This window comes from Fukomys damarensis, unplaced genomic scaffold, assembly GCF_012274545.1.
Source record: "Fukomys damarensis isolate Sample0158 unplaced genomic scaffold, DMR_v1.0_HiC HiC_scaffold_14, whole genome shotgun sequence".
Taxonomy (NCBI): domain Eukaryota; kingdom Metazoa; phylum Chordata; class Mammalia; order Rodentia; family Bathyergidae; genus Fukomys; species Fukomys damarensis.
In genome coordinates, this window is record NW_022900926.1 from 12,886,900 (window position 1) to 12,897,480 (window position 10,581).

Sequence of the window (10,581 nt, forward strand, 5' to 3'; positions counted from 1 at the left end):
AAAAATACAAGCTGCCTGGCTAAATTTAGGTTTCAAAGAAAGAAAAAAAAGTAGTACAGATATGTTCCCTAATGTGGGACATACTTAGAGTGCACTACAAGCATTCGTTATTTATCCAACATTCAAATTTACCTAAGCATCTAAATTTTATGTCGTGACTCTTCTGACCCCAAACATTACCTGCAGATAATAACATCCTTCAGCCGTATGCAACCCATCGAACGCTCCTAAGGCATAAACTTCATCCGACCTCTTCTCAGACATCTGGTAGCTTAGATGACAACAGAGATCTTTCTGGCAAACTGTGTAATTCCCTGTGATTCCTTTGAGCTCCACAAAGATGTATTCATCAAAAAAGACCGTTCCTTTAAATCCCTGGCTTCCTGTTGGGAGGGCTTCTATACCGCTGGCATAAGAAGTCCAATTCACTGTGGGGCGATATGGACGGGAATCCAGTTGGGACAGCAGGAGTTTTCCCTCCTTGGTCTTCATATCATAGTGAAATCTTCTTGGAAAATCTGGCGCATAGATGCCACTTCCTGGAAATCAACCATTGGAGGTACCGAGTGAAAAGGGATTTCAGAGCTGTTACCGTTGCTGTAAACTCAAATCATCATTTCATTTCCTCTAAGCCATATATTTTATTAATTATTGGTAAAATACGCTGATAAGGAGCCAGAGAGATGAGACAGAATCCAAGAAAATATGACTCCAGGAAGGAACAGTTTTGTGTAAAAACAGAAAAGGAGTACAGACTCAAGTTGAATAAAACTAAATCTACATGGTAATTTAGATTGAGATTAATTATGCAGCATATCACCTGCTAGGTGTTTAAAGATCAAGAGTTGTCTAGAAAGCCACATGCCCATCATCTCAACTCTCAAGGAGCTGAGGTAGGAGAATCCTAAGTTTAAGCCTGGCTTGGGCAGTTCAGCAAGTCCCTGACTCAAAATAAAATTTATAAAGGGCTGTGGATGTTCCCTCCACTTCCCAAAAGCTTTCTTCCATTTTGCCCCTTATTTATCCCTTGGGTTTCTCACACAAGAGAAACAATGAGATATTTAAACTTGTGTATCCAATATTTTGCACTTAAAATTATGGTCTTGAGATGCATCCATTTATTTTAAAATGTCTCATGCTCATCTATCTTTATGTCAGTAGTGCTCCATTGTACACAAAAATCACATTTTTGCAAGGGAGGGGGAAAGAGAAAGAAGGAAAAATGATTTCAAAAAGTGAATGGAAGGGCTGGGCCTGGTGGCGCATGCCTGTAATCCCGGCACTCGGGAGGCTGAGGCAGGGGGATCGCTGTGAGTTCGAGACCAGCCTGGGCTACGTAGTTCCAGGTCAATCTCAATAAAAAAAAAAAAAAAAAAAAAAAAAAAAAAAAGTGAATGGAAGGAAAAAAGGGAGCAAAACTTTTGTAATGGGAAGGGAAAGAAAGGTTGAAGGGAGGGGAGGGGATGGGAAAAAGGGGGAATTAAGATATATTCTAGAGAAATGGGGAAAAAATAAGATCCAAGGTATATCGTGTAAAGGTACAAAGTCCCAATGATAAATGTAACTATTGTTTACTTTAAATGTACCAATAAACTTAATGAGGGGAAAAAAAAGATATATTCTGTACAGGTACAAATTCCCTTTGATGAATGTGATCATTATATATATTCCAATTAAAAAAGACTCAAAAGCTGTGGATGTAGCTCAGTGCAAGGGGGCTGTTTAATCCCTAGTACAAATAAAAAGAACAGTCAGAAGTGACTGCATTGAGAGTACATGTGAGTTACCAAAAGGTGATTTTTTAAAACTGAGTCTCAAAGACCACAACTTACCTGTCATTCTCTTCAAGGGGTTATGTAAATTGGAAGCAAGAAAATTGACACCCATTCCCATAGCCCAAGCTGAATGGAACTCAATGGCTGACAAATGTGGCAGAACATTCATCCAAGCCGCGGGGAAAAGTATGGTGTTCACATGGAAATCTTTCACCAGCGTGACAGCAGGATCATGGAAGAGGATGTCAAAGCACGTGAAAATGCCAAACTTTCCAAAAGCGGTGTCGAAAGTCACTATCTCAACCTCCTTGGGTGTATCGAATTGCTCTTCACCCATGAAAAGGTTTTGCTGTGATAAATAGAAGATTAAAGGAAAGAACCCCTGTTAAGATGTCACTGTGCCTGGAAAAGCGGACACTCATCTAGTGGGCAGCGCCAGTTTCATCTATGATTGCGGTCCTCACAGGGACACAGGCAGTCAGAGACCCCTCCAGTCGGGTGGAGCCTGTAGCTCAGTCTTCACACTGTCATTGGGCACCCTTATCTCTAAAGATGACCTTACAAGATAAAGGAGTTCAATGCATAACCTCTGTTTGCCAAGGATACTGCACCATTTCTTGTGAGCAGAGAACTTTACTTCTTGTGAGCAGAGAACTTTACGTGTGCTCCTCTCTCAAGGACAAGCCTGTCTGATAAGTGAGTTCCTAGGCACCCACTCTAAGAGTCTCTTACCATACCTACTCATTACTTTTTGTGTTTTGTTTCTGCTCTGTTTCTAAAGCATCCTTATTATCAGTTATAACAATTTTCCCCTCCTGCCCACTAATTTATTAAGCATTCAAACACCTGTTAATTACACATTTACCTTATGGTAGCGGGCCACCAGCTTCCCCTGAGAATCGAACACCACATTGGTGTTATATTGGTAACGGCCATGAGGAGGACACTGAGGGTCACTGGAGTTGCATGGCTTCTTGTCCCCTATATTTGCCACCACGTAGATAGCATTGTCCTTGGCCAGGCAGCTGAGTCTTTCTTGTACAGGGGTGTGGCCAAATCTGGGATATTTTATCAGAAGAAAACATTTTAATGAAAGCTTAGCGTTTAACTTAATTCAGAATGATAGCTGCCTGAACCAATTTTTTCCTATACAAAAAAATAAATTCTAAATAATAGGCCAGTGAATGTAGTTCAGGGTGCAGCAACTGCCTGGCAAGTGCAGGGCTCTGAATTCTATTCCTGGTACCAAAAAAGAAAAAAAAAACTACAAAAAAATTTTCTAAATAACAAGAGGTAGGGCCGGGGATATAGCTTAGTGGTTTCGGCGCCTGACTGGGAAGCACAAGGTCCTGAGTTCAATCCCCAGTACCTCCCCCTGCAAAAAAAAAACCAAAAAAAAAACAATAGGTAGAAGAGAAGGATTAAGACAAGAAGGAATCTGGGCAGAGTGGCACAGGTTTATAAAGCAACTGTTGTGGGAGGCTGAGGCAGGCAGATCACAAGTTTCAGCCCAGCCAGGGCAACTTAGTAATGTAGAGATTCTGTCTCAAAATTAAAAATTTTAAAACAGAGCTGGGAATGTAGTTCATTGTGAAGACCCTGGGTTCAATTCCTAGGTGGAGGAAGAGGAAGAGGAGGAGGAGGAAGAGAATGATGAAGAGGAGGAGAGGAAGAAGAAAAATGAGGAAGGGGAGGGAAAGGGGAGGAAAAGGAGAATGAAGGATGAACACAGAAAAAGCAGAAATTATTCCTAATAAAGACCAGATGTAGGTCTACAAGAATGACATTAAAATAACAATCCTAAAAATGCTCAAGGAATATGTCGACAAAGTCAAGAAAATGATGCATGAATAAAAAGAACTATCTATAAAGTAAAGCCTAAACCAAAAGGAAATTTTGGAGCTGAAAATCACTACCACTGAAGTAAAAAATGAGGAATGCAAAGATTTGTCAGACAGAAGAATCAATTATCATGAAGACAGAATAAGTAAAATAATTGAGAAACAACAAAAATTGAGGAACAGGAAATAGAGCCTTAGGGACCTGTGCAACACCAAATGGACCCAAACTATCCATTGTAGGAGTGCTAGAAATGAAAGTAATTGTTTGAAAAGATAATGGCCAAAAAATTCCCAAAGTTGAAGAGGACATGAATAATCTAAGAAGCTGAAGACACTCCAAGCAGGATGAGCTCAAAGGACCCGCACTGAAATATATCACACTCAACTTAAAGCCAAAGACACAATGAGGATATAAAAAACAGCAAAAAAAATATATATATACTCCTAACATGCTCATGATCCCCAATACCATTACTGGAGATTTCTCATCAGAAACTTTGGAAACTTTTGGAGAACACGCAATTTTTTTTAATAAAGTTATACATAATGTACTGAAGGAAAAAATTAAGGTTCAACTAAGAATTCTATATCCAGAAAAACTGTCTCCTTTTTTTGCCTTGAGATAGGGTCTCACTTTGTAGTTGAAACTGACCTGGAACTCACTGTGTAGCCCAGACTACTCACGCAATCCTCCTCAGGCTCAGTCACTCAGCCTCCCGAGTGCTGGGATCACAGGCATGAGCCACCAAGCCCAGCTCAGAACAACTGTCTTTTAAAAGCAAGGTAAGCATTAACACATTTCCAGATAAATATAAACTGAGGGAATTTGTCACCACTAAATCTGTTCTGTAAGAACACTTCAATGATCTACCTACACTCACCCAGAACTGTCTTACTAATCCTTTAGTCCACTTTAATTGTCACAGGAACTATGGTGGAAATAGCTATGGAATAAACATGACATGAATCACAAATGAAATTAAAGACAGGTTTGACAATTAAATGATAATGTCAATATGACCTTCTGGAATTTAGGGGATAAAATAAAAGCAGCCTTAAAAAGAAAAAAAAAAGCAGCCTTACAAGGGAAATTCATAGCAGTGAATTACCATATTGGAAAAACAGAGCAAGCTCAAATAAACAACCAAATATTGAAGCTCAAGCTTCTAGAAGAGGTGGTCTTTATCTCAATTTGATAAAAACCACCTATGACAACCAACAGCCAACGTCATACTAAATGGACAAAAACTGAAGGCTTTCACTCTAAAATCAGAAACAAGACAAGGATATCCACTGTCACCACTCTTATTCAGTGTAGTTATGCAAACATTAGACAGAGCAATTAGACAAGATAAGGAAAGAAATACAAAGGAATAAAGATAAGAAAAGAAGTTAAATTATCATTATTTGCAGATGACATGATACTCTACATAGAAGACCCAAAAAAACTCCACCAAAAGTCTGCTAGTTTTAATAACCAAATACAGCAGCAAATCTGGATACAAAGTCAGCACTCAAAATTCAATAGCATTATTGTATATAAATAACAAACTCACTGAGAGAGAAATTAGGTAAACAACACCTCTTACAATACCATCCAAAAGAATGAAATACTTAGGAATCAGTCTAATGAAGGAAGTAAAAGATCTCTACATTGAAAGATATAGTATTCTGAAAAAGGACATCTAAGAAGATCTCTGAAAATGGAAAGATCATTTGTTCTTGGGTAGGAAAAACCAGTGCAGCGAAAATGGCCATACCGCCAAAATTGTCATATAGATCTAATGCAATGCCATTCAAAATACCAACAGCATATATCACAGAATTAGAAAAAACAATCCTAAAATTCATTTGGAATCAGAAGAGACCTAGAATAACAAAGACAATTCTGGCAACAAAGGCAAGGTGTGGGACATCATAATCCCTGACTTTAAATTATACTACTGATAGAGAGAACTTTTGTAAATTATCTAAAAACCCACAAAATGCTAGGAAATGTAAAATGACTTTTGCTGTCTCTAACAACAATATGCTTTGTTCAGTTCAAAATTAACAGACACCAGAGGCATCGACCATGAAATGGGACATCTGGCCTCATCCCGACCTTGCACACCCACTTCCTGTGCACTAGAATAATCTTGAGGTAAACTCTCCAACTACAAGGAATCCTTACTTATGGGTTAAAGTGAACTTTCTTGCTTGTACATGGGTAATGTGAACTGAGGAAATGAAATGTAAACACCTGAATGAGATCCTGGCTGTAAAACCTACAAAGAAGAAGCTGCAACCCAGTATGGGGTTGATCCCTGGCACTGCTCTTATTGCAGTCAGCCTTTTGCTGGCAAAGTAAACCTTTTATTATTTTACTTCCATTCTGCATCTCTGTGTGTGTGTCACTTACACCAATTCCTTCTGCAATACTACAAAGCTACTGTGATAAAAACAGCAAAAAACGAAACAAAACAGACCTAAGGATCAATGGAACAGACTAGAGGGTGCAGAAACAACTCCAGACATACTCAACCACCTCATCTTTGACAAAGGAGCCAACCACCTTCACTGGAGGAAAGACAGCATCTTTAATAAATGGTGCTGGAAAAACAGTCTTGCCACATGCTGAATATTAAAATTAGACCCATATATTTCACCATGCACTAAACTGAAATCAAAATGAATCAAAGATCTAAATATTAAAATAGAAACCCTAGGCTGGCTGGAAGAGAGGTCAGGCAGAACTCTTAATGACATTGGCATCAGCAAAGGCTTATGAACAAAACCCTGATTACAGAGGAAGTATCACAAAAAATCAACAACTGATATCTCATCTTATTAAAAAAGTTTTTCACTGCAAAAGAAAACACTGAGTGAAGAGATGACCCACATTGTAGAAAAAAAAGTTTTTGCCAGCCGTTCCTCAGACAAAGGACTAATATCTAGAATATATAAAACTCAAAATATCAGAACTCCCAAATTTAAAGACTCAGTCCAAAAATGGGCTTCTGAAATGAATAGACATTTCTCAGATGAAGAAGTAGAAATGAGAAATAACATAGGAAAAAATGTTCAACATCACTAGTCATTCTAGAAATGCAAATTAAAACAATGCTGAGATTCCATCTTACTCCAGAAAGTATGGCTGTTATTAAGAAATCAACCAATAACAGATGCTAGAGGGGCTGTGGGGGAAAAGGAACACTTCTTCACTCTTGGTGAGAGTATAAATCAGTGCAACTACTGTGAAAATCAAGGTGGAAAGTCCTCTAAAAACTAAAACTAGAGGTTTGATTTGATCCAGCTGTTCTCTTTCTAGTATCTTGCCTAAAGCATTAAAAGCATTATACCACAGCAATATATGCTCACCCATGTTTATAGAGGCACAGTCAGTAATAGCTAAATTTTGGAAACAGCCCAAATGCCCATCAACCAATGATGAATGGATAAAGAAGATGTGGGTTTTTTTTTTTTTTATACAATGAAGTACTATTCTGGCATAAAGAAGAATAAGCTTGGGACATTTCTAGCTAAATGTATGCTCCTTAAGACCATACTCTTAAGTGAAATAAATCATACATATGTATTTAATAATACATTTTCTCTCTGGTGCAAGAAACTGAAAGTGCAAATGAAGTCCAAAATGTGTAAGATATTGGGAAATGTGAGCAAAATGTCAAATAAAATGGGGTACAAAGGGCGGGGAGAAGGATGACGAGGGAAAAAAAGGAATAGGAAAAAGGACAACAGGGCTGGGGATTTGGCTCAGTGGTTCCACCACTTGCCTTGCAAGTGCAAGTTCCAGAGTTCAATCCCCGGTACCAAAAAACAAAACAAAACAAAACAAAACGAAAAACAAGACAAAAGGACAACAAAAAGAGAGTATAGAAGGAAAAACTGAAAACAAATATTTTGTAAATAAGGTGAAAGGGGTTGAGGGGAGGAGAACAGAATGAAAAAAAAAGAAGAAGCAAGATATTTCCTGTACAGGTACAAATTCCCTCTGATAAATGTGATCATTATGTATATCTAAAATGTACTGATAAATTTAAAATATGTTAAGAATTCTGCAAAACATAAAATTTAAAAATCTAATTAATGGACAGAAAAAGCAAGGTTACTGCATTCATAAAATTAAAAAAAGAATATACAGAAAAGCAAATGAGAAGGGAAATCCAAATGTCTCACTACAAAAAAACAATCAACTCAATACAAAAGAAGATAGTAACACACAGAATGAGAGACCAAAAGGTACAAGGCCCTCAGAAAGCCAATGGTAAAATGACACAGGGAAGGCCCTCCTTGTCTTCAAATTTCAGTGATAGAAAGCTAACACGGGACCTACCCAATGGCCAGCAACACATTTTCCCAGATAAAACGAAGTGATGATTATGATACAAATTTTCAATAAAGAAAATGTGTTTTTTTTCCTAAAATGGAGTACTACTCAGCCACAAATAATGAGAAACTAGAGACATTTATAGCTAAGTGGATGCACACTGAGGCCCTACTCTAAAATAAATAGGACACTGTGTCGATACCAAATAGTATCTCTAGTGTGAAAAACTAAAAGTATAAATAAAGATCAAAATGTATAACTGATATTGTGAAGTAGGATGAAAATGTCTAAAGGAGTAGGGGAAATAGGTGGGCTAGTGGAAAAGAAAGAAGGGAAAAGAAAAAAATGTGAGAAAAGGAAAAACGTGGAAACAAAGTCTTTGTAAATAGGGAGGGGAGAGGGGGTGAAGGGAAGGCAGGAGAGTGGCGAAAAACAAGAACCAAGATACATCATGCAAAGCTACAAGATCCCAATGATGGATGTGACTGTTTTGTGTACCTAAAATGCACCAATAAACTTAATGAGAAAAAAAAAGAAATTTTCACATTTTGTTTCTTTACCTGTTAGGATTATCACAGGGGATCCAATTCACTTGAGGGCCTGGAATATCCTCCAAGTAGGGGTAGATAGAATCCCTGGTGAAATTGACGCCGTAAATACCATCTTCTGGAGTCACAATAATATGTGCACCCTGTCAGAAACACAGCTCATGAGAACTTTTCTCAAATACACAAAAACCGAAGGAGGTGGGTGCTCCAGGAAGAAGTGGGAGACCAGTAACTTTAATCACCTATTTTCTGAATTTTTATAACTTCCTGTCCTTTCCAAAACACTTTGAGCTTCTAATCCTGCCATTGCAGTTTCTATATGACTCTTTCACTCTTTCTTAGGCACGAACAGTTTTCCAGGACACTCACGGCTCTGGCACCCACTGCTATTGCAATCATTAACCACGTGCCCAGCTCTTCCCCAGATATGTCCCTACTCTTGTACTTTGACCAGTCACTGTGCCAGTCTGTGTCAGGATCGATTTATAACTCAAACGCTCTGTTCCTCTTTTACTCCAGCTTCCCTGCCACTGTGCCCTGAAAACAGGATTCCTGCTCCTCACAGGGAGCGGGGACTCATGGGCTGCCTTACCTGCAGCAGCCTAGAAGTACTTCTGGAGCTAATCTGACACCTTTGGATTTGAGAGTCACCTTGAAAAGCTGCTATAGCCTTTAAGCAAATAGTTGGACAAAACATGAAAGAGAACTTCAAATCGCCTGGTAACCTTTTAAATTGTAATATGTATGACAATATATTGAATATTCATTGTGTGTGGTTGTGCACTCTTGTAATTCCAGCTACTGAGGAAGCTGAGGCATGAGGATTGCAAGTTAGATGAGACTTTGTCTCAAAACAAATTTTTGAAAAAGGCTAGGATCTAGCTCCATGCTTCCTGGTTTCAATTCTGCAAGCCTCCGTACCACAAATAAATAAATATACACATACACATGTATATACACAGACCTACATACCTATGAGTTTTGTCTCACTTTCCACATCCCTGTTTTATACCTAATGTACAATTCTTAATTAAACAATAGCTGTCCACACACTTATACGCATGACTTGCTTTTAACTTAATCACTCAACTCAAGGGCTTAACATAAATCAACATACACACTCTTACCTTGTAATTAGATTCAAATATGAAGTATACAACACACACTAATAAGTAATTTGCACCTTGGATGTAATACTTCTCAACCTGTAAATCCACCTGAAAACCTACAAACTCTTTAGAGACCCCCCAGAGTACAGCAGAGCACTAAAACCCCAAGAACAGCACCGGGTCCCTGCCCCATTGATCCTCCATCATTACAGCAATGCTGAATTGACAGCCAGCTCCTTGAAGTTCTGCTGCTTCTCAGTGTTGACCAGAATGTTATTCTCTTAACCTTGTTCTTATTGCTAGGGCAGCAGATCAGTGTCCTTGCTCTAACAGTGTGAGTAGAAAGTTGGATTCTAATTGGAACCAAAGCTCTTGGCTGTCCTGAGACACAAATACTACCCAGAAACGTTACCGACCCTCACAAGGACCCTATCCTCTCGACTCGCCACCTTTCCCATAGACTTGGCACTGGCAAGAGAAGGGAGATGGTACCTGCTTGGCCGCTGCTGTGATTGCTCCTTCCAGAAGATCCAGGTTCCTATTCATCAATGCCAACGCCTCTTCAGGAGACACTGGTGTTGGGATAGCATTAGGCAATATCACTGCATGTTCATAAACAGCTGCGATAAAAGTATCCAGGGAGATGACTTTTGCGACACAGAAAACTGAAAATGCTGCAGAAACGAACAACTGAGAAGGAATCATGCTGAAATCCAAAGACTCTAAAAACCAGGACATGTCTTGCCATTTATACAAATACAGCAGAGTGAGTCACATGACTTTCAGAACTTAGGATCTTAAAGACAAATTACAAAAGCTTATCTTCAGCCAGGCGTGGTGGCACATCCCTGTAATCCCAACAGTTGAGAGGCTGAGGTAGGAGGGTCACTGTGAGTTTGAACTACATAGTGAGAAAACCAAACCAAACGAAATAAAGCCAGCTTTCAGAAAACTTCATGTCTTCAGACTGTGAAACAA

At 38.8% G+C, this 10,581-nt stretch overlaps 1 protein-coding gene across 2 annotated transcripts in view; it reads right to left on the minus strand.

Annotated features, from left to right (window-relative positions):
* Nucleotides 1-10,360, minus strand: part of Vnn1 (vanin 1) — a 28,163-nt gene extending 17,803 nt beyond the window's left edge. Inside the window, exons 1-5 of one of the 2 annotated variants that reach the window (XM_010626653.2) lie at nucleotides 10,096-10,360; nucleotides 8,507-8,637; nucleotides 2,641-2,833; nucleotides 1,833-2,124; nucleotides 181-539 (exon numbers count right to left, since the gene is read on the minus strand). In XM_010626653.2, the coding sequence (XP_010624955.1) occupies nucleotides 181-539; nucleotides 1,833-2,124; nucleotides 2,641-2,833; nucleotides 8,507-8,637; nucleotides 10,096-10,341 (1,221 nt within the window). In that variant the 5' untranslated portion in view covers nucleotides 10,342-10,360. Of the gene's footprint in view, nucleotides 1-180; nucleotides 540-1,832; nucleotides 2,125-2,640; nucleotides 2,834-8,506; nucleotides 8,638-8,736; nucleotides 8,855-10,095 lie in introns of those variants that run through there. The other variant, XM_033763237.1, reaches the window with a different exon arrangement.
* Nucleotides 10,361-10,581: the final 221 nt, after the last annotated feature.